The sequence below is a fragment of the Pseudonaja textilis genome, chromosome 7 (assembly GCF_049901715.1).
Source record: "Pseudonaja textilis isolate UNSWEBS1 chromosome 7, rPseTex1.2, whole genome shotgun sequence".
In the NCBI taxonomy this organism is placed as follows: Eukaryota; Metazoa; Chordata; class Lepidosauria; order Squamata; family Elapidae; genus Pseudonaja; species Pseudonaja textilis.
In genome coordinates, this window is record NC_141996.1 from 48,126,030 (window position 1) to 48,149,225 (window position 23,196).

The window sequence follows — 23,196 nt, forward strand, 5'->3', positions numbered from 1 at the left end:
TCGTTTGCCGTAAAATGCGTTATAATGTACCATATAGCAATTGTATAATTGTAACCAGTCAAATCAGACAATAAATATTCTATTTCATCCCCAAATGTATTGAATGATATGGAAACATGTCAACTCAATAACCGGCACAAACTCATTTTATAAAGATAAATTCTATTTTATCAGAACTGAATGTACAGCAATTATGCAAATGTGTGATTTAATCTCCACAATCATTTATAACAAATAAACAAATGTGTATGTGTATATATCGAATATATTGTGTATGTATGCATATATGTAGTGCTCAGATTAAATTTTTCTGAAAAGGTAAGTTTATTTTGTGTGGACATATATTTTGTTGCATCACTACTATTTTACAAAACAGGACACAAACAATTTAATATGACCAGAGGCAATTTTACAAGCTTGCAGATTGTTTCTACTTTGATTATTCACCGTACATGCATGAGAACAGTACACAGATGCACAACAGTGAGTATGTTTGCATAGCAAACTTTTAGCAGTAATTTTAAATTCTACGTTTTTCATATCCCAGTTTCATATCCCAGTTTCCATTACTGTAGCAGCAGTAATTTGTGTCTACAACATAGATGACAGATTGATCACTAATTGTCATGCCTGAATATAGAAAGCGAGAGGAAATAGACGCACTAATGGCCAAACACATTCTACAAAGATGCGGGCAATTAGGAAAGCTGACAGAAATATGGTTAGTGATAGGCCCATTCCCAAAGTCTTTTTTTTTTTTAAAGAAAAACAAAAATATTCACTACAGAATAGCAGAGGCAGGGTGGCACAAGATAGAAAAGAGAAAGACACGGCCACAGGCTGGAAAGATCCACTTACTGACGCTGCCACAGACTGCCATGCAGTATTCCTCAGTGTCAAAGTTGTTTCGGTTTCCACCACATCCGCCGTAAAAGAATGGGGCACATTTTCCTTCAGTCACATCAAAGTACCAGCGGGAGATCATTGCTCGGCAAGGACCAGTCTCAGCTTGTTCAGAGCACACTTCTAATTATAGGAGATGTGGAGGAACTACATTTAGCATGAAAGTGGAATTGTTAATTCTATTCTATATAAGTTTATTTGTATATGTAGATATATCTCTACATATTTCCCAGGAAACAAAAAATTAGAAGTGGCTTTTCAATGAAGAAGTTTTATACCTTTGTTATACCATCAACAAAAATTTACTGCTTCAAGTTCCACTCTTTCAACCATATTTAAATGAAAATATATTGTTCTGTGTTAGGTCAGTGCTTAAAATACATCAGGGAAGACCTAAATTCAAGACAGTTGATTATATGGAAAATGCTCCTGTGTCACCTTTGTTACGAAGCAATCTCCCAGAATGAAAAATGCTGAGATTCAAATTCAACTACTTATTAGTGTTACTTATTAGAGGTCAGTTCAAATCAACATTGTTCCAAACCTGTGGGGGAGGGAGAAGCAATAAAACTTAAAAAATATTACATAACATGTAGTCATATTTACCTTCTATTATTTTTGTTATTTTTAATTACAGCCATCTATTTCAAAATACAGGGTCTGGGTGCCTTCTACAATGCTTACCAGATTTCATAGCTGTTTTTATTTAGATTTTCAGTTTTATACATTTTTAGATTAGAAAAAATTATTCAGATCCTTTTATTCCACTTGACTTCATAATCAGTAATACTATTTGGATAATCTTTGCTATTTCTTCTTAACTGAAGTGGTATTTTCTATTGCAAACACTTAAGTATTCTTAAAAAGGATATTATAAATTTTGTCATTTAAGCCATTTATTCCAGTTGTTCCCACAGAATACATTTTTGCTAACTGCAAAAGTATATATAAACATATGAATAGTGCAAAGACACATTTTCTTCTAAATTTCCCCTTCCTTTTAATTTCTTAATAAAACCATACTGCCTATTTTGAAATGGAATATTAAGAAAAACCAGTATGTTTGTAACGGCAATATGGATTGGTAAGTAATATAATAAAAAAGTTTGCCAACCTTTTCCCTAAAGAAAACAAGGAAAGTACTAGTTGTGGAAGTGTGCAAAACATTCTGATTTCGAATGTTTAACATGTCAGAAATATGACCCAATGACCTTTCCTAAAAGTGGAGATAAGCTTAACATCTGAATATGGCACTTCAGTTTCCTCTGATTAAAAGAAATTAAAGAACAAAGCCAGAGCCGCATATTAGGTGGGAAGGGCTACTGGTGGTAAACTGCAGCCAGTAACTTGTCTAAACTGGTCAAAATAGGTTTCATGCACACAGATATTGGAATATATTATGTGGAATAACACAAGTGAATAGTGCCATTCAGTTCAATAACACTTATGCTATGTGCTTATGCTACAGCTCAGCATTCAAAATTGAGTTCCCAAGGCTAAATTTTATCAATAACCTTAAAAATACCAACTAAAAATTATCTGTAATATTTATATTTAAAGAATAAACAAAGACTTTTTTTGAGTTAAACTATATCTGCAAAATTAATGTTTATTTTTTAAGTATTTGAATCATACTGCTGATCTTATATTTGCTCCATCATTTCTTCTTTTTCTTTTCCTTTGGTTTCTCCCACAAAATGTGTTGAGAAATGGCTGACAACTACGCTGGCCAGGCATGTTCAAGTGTGCTGCGGCAAGAGCTGCATATCAGCTCACAAGATATGGCATCCTTTAGGCTCTTCTAGACACTTCATGGGCAGTTGAGAGTTAGCCGCATGCCTCTTGCCTTTTTTTCCTAATATTTTTTGAGGAGTATATTAAACAAATAAAACTAATACAACAACCTAATACAGAAATTGTGTGTGTGTGTATGTGTGTGCGCGTGTGTGCAGTGCAGTGCAGAGAAAAAGCAAAGCAAAAGAAAAAAAAGAACTTTCCCTTTCACCCTCAGGAAGTATAGTCAACATTAATAATTTATCACTGTCTTTTAAAATAGATACTCTTGCTTTCTCCTGATAAAGGGTTAAAAGAGGCAATGCTCTTTGAAAGGGCAAATTTACCCACTTTGGAAAAAGCTCCAGAAGAGGCTACTTTCGCCCCCACAGCATCGGTTGGAGGACTCCAAACTAGGCTGTTTGGGCTAACATTGGGATTGCTCACACGATACACTAAAGCAGGAGTCTCCAACCTTGGCAATTTTAAGCCTGGAGGATTTCAACTCCCAGAATTCCCCAGCCAGCTCTGCTTTGCTGGCTAGGGAATTCTGGGAGTTGAAATCCTCCAGGCTTAAAATTGCCAAGGTTGGAGACTCCTGCACTAAAGGTACCCATCCTAGACCTGCCTCAGTTGGCACTCAAGTTTTTCTACACTCAGCAGCTATACCAAACCACTGTGGGTAATCCCCAAACTGATCAGCCTATAAAACTTTGATCAGTGCTGCAGGAGAAGGCAGCTAAAAAGAACCTTTCCTTATATTTCTAGAACAAAAAGTTTAGAGGATACCCAAATCAGTGCAAAGGAGGTAGTCTTTTGGATATGGTGAAGAAATAAAATAGCTTGTATGACTTGAATCACGTCATTTAAGCAAATCTATCCCACTTTTTATGTATTAACAGATATGTTGTCACACGACTGAAACTGGAAAAATAAAAACAGCAGAATTTTGGCAGAAAATTATTTAGAAAGTAGTGTATCATGGCCAATTAAGTAGTCCTTAAAAAACTATTCCATATTCTCAAAATAAAGGTTGCAAATATCCCAAGCATTGGGTAGATGCTTGAGAAGATGATATATATATATCATATATATATATAGAATAAATTAATTTTAATTTTTTCAGCTAGATTAAAACTTGCCTTTTCTTCCTAATTTCATAGCTACACCAATTTCAATATGATACAGGCACAGATTAAATACATTTTAATAGCAATGTGAAATAAAAGGTCTCTCATAAAGTATCATACACACATATGGATAACAAACGACTCAAGAGATGTCATGCAAAACTACTTCATTTTCAGTTGACTTAAATATAAGGCTGAAATGAAAAAATAAATTTTAAAAATGTAAACAAAACTAAAGCTAAATTGTTACGAATCAGTGGAATTCACTGGACTGTGTGGTTGGATTCCAAACTGATGATACTGATGTCTATGGAGATTCTCAATCATCCAGCCATGATTATAAACAGTATTTTTTTATAAGATGTTTGGCTTTTAGAAAACTAGGACACATTCCATTTCTAACAAGAAATAAACATTTTCCACAAAATGGTAACTGTACAAGAAATACAGAATTAAACATTATTGCTTCATGTCAAACCAAAGAGGAAAAATAAAACCCTTTCCATATTTTCAAGAACTTTTTCAAACTTTAAAAGCTTTTTGCTTCCCTAAGCTATATAGTGTAACATATTACTTTATATAATTTAAGGATCCCAAATAGTTATCTCTGCACTGCAGCACTAGCAATGAATAGAGCACATGCAATAAAGAATCCTGAGCAAGATTACTGAACCCAGGAACCATTTTCTACCTGCTATAATGTTTTACAACTACTCATGAATACAAAACTCTTCAAACTAAATCAATGGCTCCAGACATATTATAGTTTTTTTTCCGATCTTTTTAATCATATTGACCATTGTGAAGGCCTATGCCTCCAAATAAATTTCATAAAAAATTTGACACCTAATTCAGTGTAGGTATTTGTGTTTCTGTCCATCTAGACTAAATATTAAAAGAAATGGTTTAAATAAAAAGCATATTAAAATTTGTGAACATTCATGAATAATTTACAAGTATTAAACAAGTTTTAAAACAGTTCTTTATTATTTGCTCTTTAAGAAATAACCGAGTTTTAAAACACTATTTCTTAATTTTCATTAAAATATTGCAATGAAGCTTCCCAGAATGATAAAAAGTCAATAAATGAAGGTGGGGAAAAAACCCTTTGTATTACAATAAGGTGAAGAACTAATGACACTTCAACTATTAGAGCTCTTTTATAACTGAAATGTGATTTTGAGTTTCCAGGTGAGGAATGAAAAGAGATTATGATGGTGGTTAAGACCCCAAACTGGCAAGTAGATCATCCAACAGATCATCTCTGAATAAAGATAGATGACCCACTCCTCACAAGGAAACAACAGGATAGCAATTTCCTGTGAGTTTGAATGTCAGTAGATGAAATAAATCATCAGGCTGTCAACTGCAATTAAGCCTTTTAAAGATCACTTGTGTGTGCTAGATCATTTTCCAAGCACTTTTTGAAATTATCTTGGAATGCAAAATAAAAGAATTGGAACAGACCTTGGAAGTCTTCTGCTCCAACAAATGGCTGTTCAATCTCTTCTTGAAAACTTCCAATGATAGAGCACCAGAGGTGGTATTCAGCCAGTTTGGACTGGTTCACTAGAACCTGTAGTTCCGGTGAGCGGTTGACCACCCACCCGCTCTCCTGCCCTTTCCTGTCCTATATTTCCCTGTTTTTTAGCTCAGCTGATTTGTGCGGCACAGTGGCTTTTACTCACCAGCGCTGATAGAAGGTAACCCTTTAGGCTTAAAATGGGAGGTTTTTTAATGCTGCACATGCAGCATTAAACCAGTTGCAACCCATCATTGCAGAGCACCCATGGAGGCAAATGTTTCCACTGACCATTTGCAGTATCAGGAGATTTATCCTAAATTCTAGGTTGGATCTCTCTTTGATAATCTTCTATCTGCTACTTCTTGTCCTGTCCTCAGGTGCTTTGGAGAACAGATTAACATCCTCTTCTTTGTGACAGCCCCTCAAATATTGGAAGACTGCTATCATGTCACCCTAAGTTCTTCTCTTTTGTTAGATTAGACAAATCCAGTAACTGCAAACATTCATTTATGATTTAGCTTCCAGTCCCCTAATCATCTTTGTTTATTCTTCTCTACACTCTTACTACAGCGTCAACATCTTTTTTATATTGTAGTGACCAGAACTGAGTGCAACAGTATGGCCTCACTAGTGCAGTATAGAGCAGTACTATACTTCTGATTTTGATGCTATCCCTCTGCTGATGCAGCCTAGAACTGTGTTGGCTTTTTTGACAACTGCAGCATCATGCTGGCTCACATGGTTGTCCACTGAGGCATCTAGATCTCTTTCACAGTAACTGCTAATGAGCAAGGTACCACCTATTCTATACCTGTGTATTTGGCTTTTCTTGCCTAAGTGTAAGAGCTTACTTTTCTCACCACTTAATTTAACTTTGTTGGTCCAATGTTCAATCAAGATTCTTCTGTATTTTGGGCCCAAGATAGAACCTTGAGGTACTCCAGTGCATGCTGCCCTCCATGTACATGTAGTTCTGTTGAGGACGTTGAGTGCACGTGATCAGCCAGTTGCAAATCCTTTTGGTGTTGATGCTGTCTATCCCAATTTTTTTTATCTTAAAAGAAGTGGGCTGCAGTCTATTTCATCAAATGCCTTACTAAAGTCTAAATAAACTATGACAGCAGCATTTTCCTGATCCACTAATTTAGTCACTTTGTCAAAAAAATGTAATAAGGTTTCTGGCATGATCTGTTTTGACACTCATTTTCTTATTTCTAGGTGTTGCATATTCATTGTTTAACTATCTTTTCCAGGATTTTCCCAGGTATTGACATTAAGCTTATTGGTCTGTAGTTTCCTGGATCTATTTTTCCCTTTTTGAAGACCACATCAGCTTTTTTCTAGGTCTCTGGTAGTTCCTGGCTCTTCAGGAGCTTTGAAACATTTGGTTCAGTGATTTTGATTCACATCTGCCAGCTCCTTCACAACCCTGAGATGTACTGTAATCAGTCTAGTCCTGGCGATTTGAACTCATCTGTAGTGGATCAGTACTCTTTTACCATTTTCTTGCCTATTTTGACTTGTAGTCTTATTTTGTCTTTTACAGTACTGCTTTTGATAGTAAAGACAGATGCAAAGAATTAATTAAGCAGTTCCACTTTCTCTCTGCTGTCACCTCCTTGCCATCTTCTCCCATTAGCCGACCAATCATTTCATTGACATTAATCTTGTTTTTCCATGTTGAAAGCAGCTTCATTATTTTTGACATTTGTTAAAAGTCTTACTTCATTCTGAATCTTAGCTTTCCTAATTTCATCTTTAAAGATTTGGCCTATTTTGTTAGTATTCTGTTTGTTATGTATCCCTCTTTCCATTTTTTATTCTTGTCCTTTTTGTCTCTGTTTATCAGAGAGTTCTTTTATGCAAGCATGCTGGTTTCATTGGAAGTCTCTTATTTTTCTTTCTTGGTGGTATTGTGCTGGACTAGACTTTTATGATCAGTTTCCCGAGTTTCCCAAGCTTCTTAAGTTGTTTTCTGCTTTAAGATTTTCATCTATGTAATCCTTCCTAAACTCATCTCTAAGCTTGTGGATATCAGTTCACTTAACATATTAAGACACTCGTTTTACTCTGTTCTACCCTGTTTCTCCAACAATATGGCCTCCCCCAATAGGAAGGCCCAGCATGTTTTATAGGCATGAAATGAAATTAAGCCCCTCCCCCCAAATTAAGGCCTATATTAAGTCACCCCCGGAAAAGACGGCCTAGCCATTTTTTCGGGGCTCAAAAATAAGACCCGGCCTTATTATATGAGAAACACAGTATTACTTGTGCTTGCATTAGGTTGAATTCTCCCCCAAAGCTCCCACCACTTCAAATCCCTCTGTTTGGTTGTGTAGTCTGTAATGTATACCTATGGTAATCTCATTTTGTTTTCCTACTAACGCAAATACATTCATGAAGGTTTTCATTGTTGGTTTTTTACATTTCTGTAGACATATAGTTATTTGTTACATATTATGTGACTGTAACTTCTCTTTTGTTAGATCTATTTGTTTTGAACAATTTAAATGCTTCTAACATCTTTTTCCAGTCATGGATTCATTCCACCAAGTTTCAGTAAAGGCAACAATGTTGTATCTGCCCTAATTTACTAAGACTTCAAGTTCACACTGTTCCTCATACTTTGAGAGTTAATGTATATGCATCTGAATCCAATTTGACAAATCCTGTGTTTGCTTCCTATGTCCCCTGTTTTGTGTCTCCCTTCTTTCTTACAATGGGTTGGTTGATGGGATAGTGGGACATTTGCTACAAGATATTGGAAATAATTATATAAATAAATAGCATTTTCATGTGAACCAATTTGTTTCATCTATCCTAAATCAAAATAGAAATTTGAAACTTTTATAATTTCAGAAACTGAATACTAGTAGAGACTAAAGATTCCAGGCAGAATGCACTCCCCTTGGTCAACACTTGAACTTGAAAAATAACAGAAAATGTTTCAGAAGATTCTTGAATAACAAGGTCAAAAACCAGCAGCTTCATTCTCAGGAATGTTTTATGAATCTCCAGAAATATTAAAGAAGAAATTATTAATGAGAAAGATAACATCTTGGAAAACACACAAGATAAAGAAAGGAAACAAATTTTGCTTGATGCAGAAATATCAAAATGTAAAGAATTTGCAGAAATATTGGGAAATTAGAAAATTATGGACTGTAAGACAGAGTCAATAATTAAAGTGGAAATATAAAGTAGAAGTCAAGATGATTGACCTAGATAAGCAGTTTCTAGTAGACAAAGGCCTTGAAGAAATCTTTGATATTGGAAAAAGAAAAACTGAAAATAAATCAAATCTTATGATAGAATTTGCATGGACTCAAAATTAAGATTCTTAGAAGCAAAAGAAAGAAGTACAATTTTTTTTTCATCACGGTTAAAATAAGACATGTTTGTATAAATATGGGATCCCTTTATTAACTTTTTGCTGACAATAGGGTAGAAATGTTAATAATTAATGGTTTTGTGAATGGATAAAGGATGAGTTATGGGAAGAAGAGATAGAAGTAATCCTCAACTTACGACCACAATTAAGTCAAAAATTTCTGTTGCAAAATGAGACATTTGTTAAGTGATTTTTGCCCCATTTTGTGACTTTTCTTGCCACAGTTGTTAAGTGAATCACTGCAGTTGTTAAATTAGTAACACGGTTGTTAAGTCAATCTGGCTTTCCCATTGATTCTGTTTGTTAGAAAGGTGATTACATGACTTAGGACAGGGAAATCGTCATTAATACATCTGAATTTTGATCACATGACCATGGGGATCCTAAGTGAGGGGGGAAAAAGGTCATAAGTCACTTTTTTCAGTACCACTTGAACTCTGAATGGTCACTAAAAGAAATGTTGTGAGAACTACTTGTACTTACATGTAATATTACTGGGGTTGATTAATTATTATGTTTATTTGTCCTTATGATTGAAGACTGGAAGTTACTTCTTTATTTATTTTTCTTTCTCTTATTCTTTCCTTTATTTTTTGACACACTTTTAATTCTCTTTTTTCTTTACTCCCACTCTTTCTGTGTTTCATTGTGTTTTTTTAACTATTGTTATTAAAACCTTCAATAAAAGTTATTAAAACACAAAATAGAATAGAAAAATATACAGAACTATTGGATTTAACATAAAGCAAGTAATCTAACATGAAAGACAGTCTTTTCAAAACCCATTCAAATATAATACAAGCATAATTTGCAATTTTAAATCTGGTATGTTTCACTATCCCTTTATTATTATTTCGTTCTCAAACACCACAATAATGTCACAGGCATCACTATGAAGTCATAAGCAGTCAATAGAGGTACTATAGCTCACTAACAATTACAGGCCTCAGCAGAAACAATTAATCAAAGAGGCTCTGATTTGCTGACACTGCCAAAAAAAAAACATTAAACACAGCTTTACATGTAATACAAGGATATATCTCATTATAAAGTTGAATTACTTTAACAGGAATTAAATCCAACTAAGTTGTTATGGTGCCTTCTTTCTCCCCTCTTGTTTTTCTGAAAAAGAGTAATTGCAAAAAACCCTTTCATTTATTGCTTGTCAATGGGCAAAAAAATATCAGGCTGCCACCTGTCATCTTTCAGGCACGGATAACACTGTTATGTTCTTTAAAATGGAAGCATATTTGTTCTATCAAGAATAATTTGGCTGCCATTTCCTAAATATTAATGTTTCAAGAAATTATGATAAATAAAAATATACCAAATTTTTATTTCCATGGATGACCACCCTACTCAATTGTGCTTAAGGAAACAAGGTCAAACCTAAAACTTTATAGGGAATGAATCATCACTTTCTAACCCAATTTTACAATTGATCAATAAATCTCAAATTATGTTATTCTTCAGGACATACTCAGGCTGTCCATGTCTGAATTCAGAACCAATGCAAAGGGGGAAGAGTTATTTCCTTTGTTGTTACTATGATTATAGGTTTGGGATGATAATTACAAGGCACTTTCAATATGTTTTGCACATCTTGACTGTGGTTAGTAGAGCAAATCCTTTAGGTATGCTGGACAAAGAAATGAGGGTAAAGACCATGGTTACTGTGGCATCTCTGGTTAATGATATTCAATCTCCAGGAAATGTTGATTGCCCTCCCTCTGTGAATGATTAAACCTAAACAAAAATTTTGTTCTAGTCACAGAAGAGAGAAGAAATACAAATTTCTCCTTCAAACAGAATACAGAATTCCATAAAATATTCATCCACTGTTTGATCATTATATGTGGAAATAATAAATCACCTTTTTAAAATGCCGGGCACAAGAAATTTATTATGTTTACTCTTGTGAAGGTATATTACCACCTATGCTTTCCAAAACTATTCTTGACTTGAATCCTGCTATATTTTCTCTATGCTTCATTTCATAGATTTTCATAGCTATATGATTACAAAACAAGAAACTATTATAAATTTTTCCAAATTCATCAAACAATAATATCAAAAACCTGAAATTTTCAAGAAATAGGATGTAACAATTTTCATGAAGCAAAAACTTAAAATAGATGTTAATATTTGATTGATAGGTATTCCAGTACATGTGTAGATGTACTAAAATGAGAAACCATTCGTTCATTTTATTAATTTTTGTGATAAAATAGTAAAATTAACATTATTACAAAACTTAATATTTCTATTAAAAAAGAATGTAAAACATATATATTTATCTGCAGTAATACAAGTCTCAGAGTCTCCCATTTAAAATAAATGTATAAATAATAAAAATGCAGGATCTTTACTGAAGTCTTGCAAAACACACAGATTCAATATATTTTCCAATAACACCAATCATACTTTCTAGGAATTCTTGAGAAGCAGTCTCAATACATTTGAAGCAAATCAGATTAGGGAAAGCATTGTTACAGAAGAAACTTATGTAACAAAGCATTGGTTTACAAAGCATTGTTACAGAAGAAGCTTATGTAAATATATAATGGTCAAATCACTGATTTTAAAATTTTATTGAATTGACATTTATGTCCTATACGTCAACGGAGAATATATCTAAAGAGAAAAAAGGCAATATATTAAATCTTCTAGTCTATTTTTGTTACACACCAACCATTTTTTCAGCTTTATTTAAAATGATGACCTTACTGATATGAATCCTTATTTCATACCTTACTAAATATGTTTGTCACATGCTTGATTCTATTTTGAATTAAAAGTTCACATCTATTTTAATTCTCTATATACCAATGTACTGAAAGGTGAAAATCCTGATGATTCCATTTTTTATTTTTTTTTTGCTTTTGGAAAGCCTGAGATGGCAAAAATATAAATGGAACACTCAATTTTTACATCACAGAAGAAATACATGATATAAAAGATAACATAGAACACTTTGCTGTACACTTTTAGTTCAGTAGTAAAGGATGAGTGTGCATTGTGAACAACAGTTTCTCAGACCTAATGCCTAAAACATCTTACCTCGAACAACCTCTTCCACAGACTCAGTAGTGGTAGTGGTAGTAGCAATGCTGGTTGTTCTTTCAGTGGCTTCCTGGTACTGATCTTCTGTAACTTCTTCAGCCTCATCACCATCTTCGTCATCATCATCATCAGTATTTTCATCTTCTACATCTGTAGTATCCCCTTCTGCTAGCTGCTCTTCTGTTACTTTGTCATAACTGCAAACAACAAATTTAGTCAAATTTTTTATATTGGTGATTCCCTCACAGCATGGAGCAAACATGGCCTTACTTAAATTGGTCATCAAAAGAAGGCCTGGACATTTATGGATGTGGATGTTTTCAAGAAGATAAAAGGAAACAGAATCAATTTGTTCCTGAATAAACAATAGTATGACTTAAATATCATAATGTATGCAATTATGTTCAAAGTTTGGTCTCTGACCTCTTGGATGTTTGACAAGCATCAATATATAAGAATATATTGTTTTACTTTTATATTTTACACTAACAGTTGATATTTCAAAGAACAAGGTTTATACATAATTACTACAATTACTACTATAGCTGTCTATAGTTTGAGGGAAATTGCATTTGAATTTTAAATTATTGCTTTACATCCATACTATGTTTTATTATAGTTCAATATGAGGTAAACTACCTGTAGGTGGAATACTGATTAAGGACATCATATGGTGTTATTCTTAGTAAAAAAAAATTACATCATTTAAAATGTGCCATTACAGGATATTTTTGCATGGTACTCTGTTTCATATTAGAAATGTCTGTGATAACATGAGGCTCATTCTGATGTGAACATATTCACATTATGTTAACCCTGCTTATATACATAGCAGCAAACTACCTGGACATAATGGAATTTATTTCCAAATATGAACAATATTGAGTTGCAGAACATTCAATTTAGTCTTCTTTCAGAAACATGTTAAAGCATTTCTTCCTCTAGATTTAATTTTGAATTTCGTAACAAATTCAATTACTAGTATATATTCCTCAAGATATCTGCTATAGTTGATACTTATAAGATTCAGGAGTCCGAATATAGACCCTTCTGCCCAGAAAGCTCTAACATATGTCCTTTCCTTATATTTTAAAGGAGAATTTGCCCCTCCTCCGATCTTCCTTATGAAGGCAGAACAAGCAATGTTGTGTTATCAAACAGAAACCAGAATTCAGAAGATCACATTTATAAATTAAAAAATCCACTTGAGCTATGTATGTTATTGCTACAAAAACAGATGTGTAAGTGCAGTGGCTTGATTAAAAAAAAAAGATCTGTGCAAAATAATAATTCGATCTCAAACTGAGCAAGATGTGTTTCCAAGATCTTAAACGTTTTTTTAACATCTACCTCTCTCTGATTTAGTTCTTTAGGTTAACTATATCCTACCATCAATTACATAGATCTTCAAGTCCACTAAGGAACTTGGGTGCTTTGCAGCTTATGCCTTGTTTAAATAGTAGTATTTCCTTACTTTAACATTTTTCTATATAATCTTAATTAGCGATTTTAATTACAACAGCAAATTACAATAGTGAAACTTTTCCATTTTGAACAATTACTTTATTTCTCACTATTCTTATTCTTCAATTGAAATAATTTATCTTTGTAGTAGTGGATTAACAGCATCACCACATGAAAAATATTTATCCATTAAAACATGTATATAATGAAGTCATGCTGACAATGAAATAAATTCCCATTTCTTATTTTTTTAAAGAAATAATTTATTCTCTACTTGAAATTTAGATACTCATTATACTCTTTTGTTAAGAGATAATAAAAAAAGGTTTCAATTATTCCCTCAGGTATCAGAGTTTACAATATTTGATTCCATTGGATGGACAGAACAAAGCCTTGAATTTAATGGTGATCACATCATGATAAACTAGGTAAACAAATAATAATTAGAAAAAGTTAAAATTTCTCCAAACTACAACAGGTAATTATGTTAATTGAAATTAGTTACTATTCTGAAGTTTTCCAAGTTTGACAAGATATTTCTTCCATGAATGCAATTTTAACAATTTTTTAAAAAATCAAATACAGGCAAATTGTATTCAATACTTCATTTTCTTTACAGAAGACTATGAAGTGCACTAGAAAGTTCAGTGTTACCATTTTCAGGGCATTTTCATTTGATACAGCCATAGACAAGTCCAAACTTTATTTCTTTGGCACCACTGGAACATGGCTTACATGTGTAGGATCAGAATACATAGGAAACATCCAAAGTAACTGAGCTAAGCTTTCAAAAGTGCATGAGCTCACAGTGCTTTGAGCTGTTAAGTTCAAAAAGGTTTTCAGAAAAACGCCTCTCAAATAATTTTCCACGGTCTTAGATTCTCCCCACACCCGAGTTTAATATTACAGGGTCACTTTTCATTGTATATATGACAATGGAAGCATATTTGGTTTATTAATGTCAAATTTTCCTTCATGGGGAAATTGTTAATATTTCACACAAGAACAAATCCCGATATCTGGATATGTAAACAAGAGTTGCACTCTTGAACTGATTTTAATAAAAAAAATCATTTGGGAAAGAAACATAGCCTCAAGTTAAATTTTAGACAGTGAACTGTTTATGATATGAGAGAGATTACATCTACCTAACATTTCCATATGAATCTCAAACATGCGGACTTTTAAAGAATTTTAGTCAAAAATGCGAACAAAATTCTGATATCTTTATATTAAATGTGGAAATATCTCTAAAAACAGCTAGGAGCATATAAAACTGAAACAAGTTTTAAAACTTAAACTTTAAAACTTAAAAAAAAAGGTTTTGTAACTGTCTTTCCTTATTGTTCCATTGTACGTATCTTCATAAGATTGCTGTAAATTTCTAACAAATATTTTCTACTAGTCTTCAATACACATAACCATCATTGTAGCCTTATATGCTGCCACCACAGAACAACACAACCAAATAAAGGCATTTCAATATGATATACAGTTGGCAATAGCAATTATTTAGCTGAAAGTAATGAGAAAGTACCTAGAATCAATTATTCTACCTCTAAATACATAATCCTATAGAGAACATCTAACAAACAGAAAAAATGTTTCCCTGCAACCAGTCGATAAGCTGCTGAAATGATTCATAAATGGTATATTATTTAAATTTACTTAAAGAGTAGCAGATGATGCAACTCTTAAGCTTTAGTCAGATATTTCTCCTTACATACACAAAGAGTGAGTACAGGAGAGTAAAAGGACAGCTTATTTACCAAGATTTTTAATAGGGGATTGTGCTAATCTTATGTTTCCGCATTATTTAGAGCTTTAGAAATTGTGCTTCTAAACCTCATAGAAAATCTGTGGAAGAATTTCATTTGTAGAATTTATATAGCACTAGAGAGTTATACAATGAGACTAAACAATCAAACCAGAGAAAACACTCCTACTTGTACCCATTATGGTTAGGTTAATCAGATGAGTGGAAAGAGCCTAATTAGCAAATCCCCCTGAATTCACTGGGATGTACGGTACTTTCAAATAAACATGGTCTTAACTAGGCTATGTTTGTTACTGTTACAATATCACAGTCTTCTTCACTGCAGTCTTTCACTAGGACATATCCCCTATAAAGTTTTTAACTCCTCCCACTCCCACCCCCATCTTAAGATGGTATGATCAGTCTTACCTGCCATCTGCATAGTCTGCATCTGCACCTCCCCACCAAACGTCAGAATCATCTTCCTCAGCCTCAGCTGAATCAACATTGTCACTCTCATCTGCTACTAGGCAGCAAACAAACTCCACACCACGGAATTTGTCAATTCCACAGGGTAACAGCATGCCATAGTCATGCAGATTCATTCCCTTTTCACTGCAGGACTAAAAAGAAAGCCAAAAAGAGACACAACATATACAGTCACCAAAAACTAGCTTTTAAAAATTGGTACAGGCTAGGTTGGTGAGTCAATTGTTGTTTTAGTGCTAATTCAAACTCTATACAGTAGCGGTCCCCAACCCCCAGTCCGTGGTCCAGTGGCGGTCCACAGGCTATTTCAACTGGGACGCAGAAGTGGTGGGCAAGTGCATGTGTGTGAAGGTGCATTTGTGAAAGTGGTACATGTGTACATGCCACCATCCCATCTCCCCCACAGCCCACTGCCACCTTCACCAGGCCAGAAAAGTTGGGGAGCACTACTATATGACCAGAGTCCTTTGTAATAATCTTCACAAGGTAGTAATTCAACATGAGAAAGAGTGAAATACACTACTGCATGAATACAGTTTTGCTGTAGCATGATGAATGAGTTTTATTCAGAAATTATTTTAAGCAGACTTATTTTCTTGATCATGATTCATCACTTATATTTTTATATACACTGAAAGCTTATGCACCGAAGACAAATTCCTTGTGTGTCCAATCACACTTGGCCAATAAAGAATTCTGTTCTATTCTGTTCTATTCTTATTTGGATTTCCTCATGAGGAAATGTTCCTTACCTCAGTCTGGGAGAAACTAAGCTCATATTTGTAAGGATAAACTGATTTATAAAGACATGCAAAACACATTATGTCCTGTAGAGGTTGCTGTGACATTAAGCTTGCTGTATTACTTTATTTTGTATATTAATAAAAGAGAATAGTGCAACTCTTTGCAAGAATAAAATCAACATGATATAGTAGTTTAATGCTTAAAAAAATTCTTTGGGGTAGAAACTCTAAGATACAAACCTATCGAGGCAGATTTGCCTAACAAAAGGCAATATGCCGTCTACTTCTGTGGAGTTGAATCTTAGGATTCCTTTAGTTGAGCTACAGTAAAATGTATGTTTACAAATCATGCTACATTTAGGAATACTATATAGCTATATCTTATATGTTCTATTTATAGTCATTATGGTATGTAAATGTTCTAAATATATTCTACATTTTATATTTATTTTCTTTTTCTTTCCTGTAATTCTGACTATTGAGAAAAATAATTAAAATCGATCCCTTGCCTATTATTTGGCAGAACTTTTTAACTATTGTCGCCTTAGGATACAGAACAAATGAAAGCAAGATTTTCCCTCCTGGAACATATAGGCAGTCCTCGAATTACAATTGGTACTTAATGACTGTTCAAAATTACAATAGCATAGAACTTCTGGCCATTGTAAAATGTGTGCCATATACACATCTGTGGTCACATGACATTTCGGGTGCTTAGTAACTGGCTTGCCTTTACAACCAGTTGCAGCATCCTGCGATCACATAACTCTGATTTGAAACATTTTTTGTCTGTTTAGGAAATGGGTTCACACTTACAGTGTTTGCTTAGTGACCACAGATTTGCCTAATGACAGCAGTGATCTGCTTAATGACCACCACAAAATCTATCATAAAATTGGGTCCTAATTGCCAAATCCAGTCCCAATTGTGATCATAACTGAAGATAACCTGTAATTCACCTTATATTTCTGGATCTGATTTATGTAGTTTCAGCATTTACTCTATTAGGAAAATATTAAAATGAGCATTTATCTCACAACCTTTTAAACATTTATATCACTCAGAACATGGCTTGAATAACATTTAAATCTTCATGATTGTAATGTCCAATGGCAATCGAGAAAACATTATTTTGTTCTCATTGGTTCCAGATTAAATTATTCGTTTGAAAATGAAAATAATTTACATCATGGAAAAATGTATTTGTCAAAAACTTAACATAGTCTGAAAAAAATCACAAACAAATTCAGGTAAGGCCACAACAGAAAGCTTACTGAAAAACTGAAATTACCACAGTTACTCAAACAGCAAGATAGCATTGATGATGTTACCTAGTTTGGGTAATAAAACATCTGCAAGAAAACAAGCGAGCTCAGAGAAGACCAAGGTCCCCTCATTTCAACCCTAAGCCACAAATATTCTCCTTTAAATAGCAATATATACAAAATCTTAAAAACGAAATTTAAGATAACCCAGAATAAGAGAAAGTTATGGTAGATATGTTTGCCACCTTAAATTAGTTGTAAAAATAATAAAGGTGGTATATAAATAAATAAAAATAAAATATTAGCAAAGGAGCTTAAAAGTCAAAAGGTAACCAGGTGGACTATCGTATACATTAGTAAAGTCACAAATAATATAGAGGAAGCAAGAAAATTAAATAACTTGAAGAAATAGCAAAGAAAGCCTGTATAAGTAGATGTACATTATGTTTTACATAATATATAATTTTTAGAACTCACTTCTAGTGGGTTCAATGGATTACATATTTCTGTATGCTCACAGAAGACATGGAAAGTAGCTACAGCTATGCATGACACTCAGAACTACTAATACTATCTTTTGGCTATAGGCTTAAAGAACAAGGGAAGCCTATCTTGTGAATGTTAATGCAAATTGATTTCATTAGATAAAATTAAATTTTAATATAAATTGGGCATAATTAAATAGAATATAAAATATTTTGCATTTTTGTTTTCTGAACAATACATTTAGCATTAACACATATAAGTTTGCACTGTTGTTTATAGGTGTCATGGCCAGCTCCAAGACAGGATTCTAATACCAAGAGACTACACTGGCTCTACCTAAATGACCTCAGCCTGAGTAACCTTTGATAACTCAGTCACCTGAGGCTCATCTACCCAGTCATCCTCAAAAGCAACTGCACCTGAAGTCAGAGAATAAGAAACTGAACACTTTGACCACCCTAAGAGTGCATTGTGTGCAACAGAACAGAGCAATAGCATTCAGTGCATCTCCTTGTACATCAAGGGCAATCCCAGTCTTGATTACATTTACTGACTTCATCTCTATTCAAGAGCTATTGCTAGCCTAGAAATTCCTAGTTGGAAATTAGAGTGATGTCAGTGATGTGCAAATTGTCGCCCTAAACCTAGATCAGCTGACTCACCCATGATACTTAGAGCCAGATTTGAGTACATTTCTTCTTGCTGCTTTGGTTTTTAGCCATGAAAATTTCTTACAGGCAAGCTTCTGGCAAATTTAGGGATGTTATAAAGCATACATGTGTTAGTGCACATGCCCTGCTTGTTGCCACTTACAATTGTTCATCTAAACCAGGGGGTCTTCAAACTTGACAGCTTTAAGGCTTGTGGACTTCAACTCCCAGAATTCCTCCTTCAGTCATGTTAGCTCAGGAATTCTGGGAGTTGAAATCCACAAGTCTTAAATTTGCCAAGTTTGAAGACCCTTGATCTAAACTAAAGTCTTAAATTCCAGGCATGTGGTTTGGCCTGGGACAGGAAAACAAGCATTTAAAAGACATTAGACTACATTATTTTTACAAATCTGTGCATTACGTATTCACAGAATAAGAAAATATACATTTATGAATGAATCTGAAAACAAAAAAAGAACTGCTGGAATGAAGATTATATTTCTGTTTTAATGAAATGGCAATAAATTGTTCTAAACTCAGAACTAAAAATGTTGCTGAAATTTTTCTGGGTCAATGTTCTATTTATTTTTAAACATCACAAGAGAAATGTTCAGTTTAAAGAGGGCTAGGAACTTCAACATACCTCCTTAGCAACCGTGTGCCAATGCAGGTGAGTTTCACAAATATCCATCCTTTCCTGGTGAAGGAACTTGCATTTATCTGGCACTAAAAGGGCATCACTGACAAATTCTCCAACTGAAACAAAAAATATTTGAACGCACCCATTTTATTATAAGCTTGAACAAATGGTTTATAAGCAAACACATGCTCAGGGAATAATAGTATTGTTATTGAATTAAACAGCTATCTCATATATAAATACTTGAAATTGAAAACTAGACTATTAACTCAAATTGGTCAAACTACTTCAGCAACAGCATCAGACAAAACCTATTCATTTACAAACTTTTAAAGTATTGGAAATACTTGTATTGGACTAGCCCAGGGTGCCTCTGCTGGCCAAAACAGGCCATGGGGGCCCACAAGCGCCCCCCCCCCCCACGGCCTGTTTTTGGCCTCCCCAGCCTCCAGCAGCACTCTGTCGGCTAAAAACAGGCCATGCAGAGGCACACAAGGCCTGTTTTTGGCCTCCAGGAGCACTCCACTGGCCAAACCGGGCCATGCTTCTGGAAGTCATGGAGGCCGAAATTGGATCACATAGGGGCCTCATGGCCCCCTCCTCCGGCATCCCATTTTGGCCAGCAGGGTGTTGCAAGAGGTGTCCATCCCATCTCCCCACACTCTCTGCCCCCCACCAGCCTGGCCCTCGAAGAAATACAGTTTGACATCCCTGGTATAAACAGAATGTGAGGAAATAAAGTATCTAAAGAACAGTGATTCAAGCCTCTCTTATTTGAAATCTGATACATAATATGGAGTTTTTCTGATTTCCAAGCTGTGTTATATCTTTGGATAGTCTAGACTTACAAAAATAAATCAAAGATTTTGAAAGATTGAAAAGCTTTCAAAGGTATTTTCAGCAATTAATTCTGCATGCTTCATAAACAAATTAAGGCTAATACTATATTAACAGCAATATTAGACTATTTAAGAAGCTGGCTTAGATAATTCAATAAACTGGTTTATTTCAAGTAATCATAGCTAAAAGTAACTATTCTTTGTCCAGACACAGCAAGATAGTATTAATTAAAAAACAAAAAGCAAAAATTTTCCTATTCTTTTTGGTGACTACACTGGAGAAAGAAGGAACATGCACTATCTTAGGAATAAGTTTTAAATACATTTTATATCTGGGAGAAAAGCAAATAAGATATTTGAGAAAATATCTATAACTGACAATAACTTGTTTCTGTCATTGTACACGCAACTTATAAATGTATAAAACGCAAGAAGTAGAATATATTCTATTATTACTGTAAAGGCATAAACATAATATATATTTATTTTTTTCCTATTTGGACTTTTAAAAAAAATTAACTTAATTTCCTTAAAGTGTCATAATGTCATAATAGGAAAACAATAATTATTATTATATATAGACACTTTAAGAAATAAAATAAATTAATTTAAAAAATAAATTTTAAATGTAACTATATGTAACTATTTACATATATGTAATTAATTTTTATTTTATTTATTTTATTTTAACTAATTAACTAATTTGTTAAACTAATTAATTTTATTTTAACTATTAAAGTGTAACTATACATAAGTGTAACTATACATATATGTATACACATCCACTCACATATTACACACACACACACACACACACACACACACACAAATATGTAGTTACATTCACAGGCTATCTTGACAACACTTATAATTACACTTACCCAAGCATCTATATGGAACAACAATATATGGATGACTCCTACACTGCTTCCTTCCCTGCTTGCACCAGTTCTGGATTGTTACTGGTTGATTAGCTTCAACAACATTTGTGATTTGCAGTTCAGGATAAACCTATTATTGAAAACATAAAATAGTGAAATAGACATAAAATATTACTGTAGATGCATATGATATTCATAACATTATGATTGGAGACCTTCATAAAGTATATATAATAAGTAGAAACCTATGTGAAATTTTGATTGTGCAGGCCAATTTTATATACAAACATTAGAAATCAGGCTTGCAGTTAAGGAAATTATCATTAGCTGTTCTGCCATTGATTATGTATTAGAAGTGACTACAAGAGAGAATAATCATAAAACGTATACTCAGAAATTGCAAATGGCATCTCTTTCTGAAGTATACAAAAAGTGTTTTGATCTATCCTGAAATGAAGCAGTTCAGGACTTTTCAAATTAATACCAGCTACTAGAGTTATGATTTAAAAACTGTAGAATAATTTATGCACATTTTCAAGCTCTTTTATAATTATTTTGTGTCAAGTATTGGGATGCTAAATCTTCAAGCGAAATGAAGTTTTGGGAACAGTAGATTAGAATCAGATATTCTGTTTTCCTTATACAGCACAGTATATTTTTTCTCTTAAAATCTGGCTCTTCCAATCTTGTTTCCGATGTTTAATTTAGTCTTCCGGTGTAAATTACTCTTCCTGTGTAATCTTACCATTTACATGATTTCTACATCCTAATGTTGTACATTATATTAAATGTTCATTTTTAAAATTTAACTTGATGAATAGACAGAAAGCAAGACTACCATTTCATAGTGTCTGCATTGTACCTGCTAAGAATTTAGAGTGATTTGTAGGTGGGGGGAAAAGTGGAGAGAGAAAATATCATCAATTAGATTGATTTTTGGGCTACATGCTTAGGAGTAAAAGTTTTCAAACATTATAATCCAAATTATAGCACAGAATGCATCAGGTAAATGACTTCAACTGTGGCAAGAAATTCTCACCCCAGAGCCATAGATTATAGTTTTGATAAGTAACACAAAGTATTTGATGGAACAAGCAAAAATAAAATTGTTGGCAGACATCCACATAGCAGGTACCACCCTTTCCCAACATGCTCTCCATATTAATTTGACCAAAGTTCCCATTATCCCTAGATATTATTATCAATAGTTACTACAATGTGTGAAAATAGAGAGTAGAGTTCAACACTTTAAAGGAACCAGTTTGGAGAAGTCTGTTCCATAAAATATACCAAAAGCTTTTATAATTCATTACAGAAGTAATCATTTTACTAGGCTCCCTTAAGCCATTGTTAACGTCTACTCTAAAATCAGAACTGCATCTGATTTTAGTCAGAGCAAAATGATCCATGCTGACAGTGTGATCCTTAATAGTTGTGGCATATTTTAAATAAATAAAAACCAAATTTAAGCGAACCTCTCCCCCTCCCCCAACATTTATTATCTTCGCATTTTTCCACCAAGAGGCAAGGCAGCACCTGGAATATTGCCAATCAGACAACAAATCCCTACAGGCTGCTCATCCAGCATTACATATTAGCATGAATCAGAAACCTGCATGATGCAAGGTAACTGAAACACATGATCTCATGGTGGCAGTTTCCTTTGAATGCTATTCAATTAATAATTAAATCAATAAAGAGAGGCTGTTAAGAGTACGGAAATATATACTGTACAATGAAACAAACACAAAATTACTTCACCATACATCTACTCCTGTTGTGCAAGTAAAACTTTATATAGTAGCTTCATTCAAATGGGACAGAACGAAGGCAGGAGCACAACAAACAAAGTTATTGGGTCTCATCAACCACCTTACTATTGATCTATTTACCTATTTATAGAACTTATTATTTATTTATAAATAATTGGCTAGGAATGTAGGCAATGTAATAAAAAATTAATCACCTATCGTAACAACAGCATATAGTTTAATTAATTGTAAGCACATTCAATGCTGCTTTTAGTGAACTTGTTCATCTTGTTTATTTGGAATAGGTGTTTAACTATTTACCAACTACTCTTTCTCCTTATAATGTAATTATTTTAAAAGTAATTATATTAAAACATATTTTGTACTGACTTAAATATTATAGCATGTGTGGCTTGACACATCAGTCCATGTAGTTCAGTTACCTGA

The 23,196-nt window shown here is 33.5% G+C and overlaps 1 protein-coding gene across 2 annotated transcripts in view; it reads right to left on the reverse strand.

Moving 5' to 3' along the window:
- The window catches only part of APP (amyloid beta precursor protein), a 97,325-nt gene that overhangs the window by 28,380 nt on the left and 45,749 nt on the right, over positions 1–23,196 (reverse strand). Inside the window, exons 3-7 of one of the 2 annotated variants that reach the window (XM_026700635.2) lie at positions 20,999–21,128; positions 19,282–19,394; positions 15,435–15,628; positions 11,783–11,982; positions 859–1,026 (exon numbers count right to left, since the gene is read on the reverse strand). In XM_026700635.2, coding sequence (XP_026556420.1) covers positions 859–1,026; positions 11,783–11,982; positions 15,435–15,628; positions 19,282–19,394; positions 20,999–21,128 — 805 coding nt within the window. The remainder of the gene's footprint in view (positions 1–858; positions 1,027–11,782; positions 11,983–15,434; positions 15,629–19,281; positions 19,395–20,998; positions 21,129–23,196) is intronic. The other variant, XM_087937533.1, reaches the window with a different exon arrangement.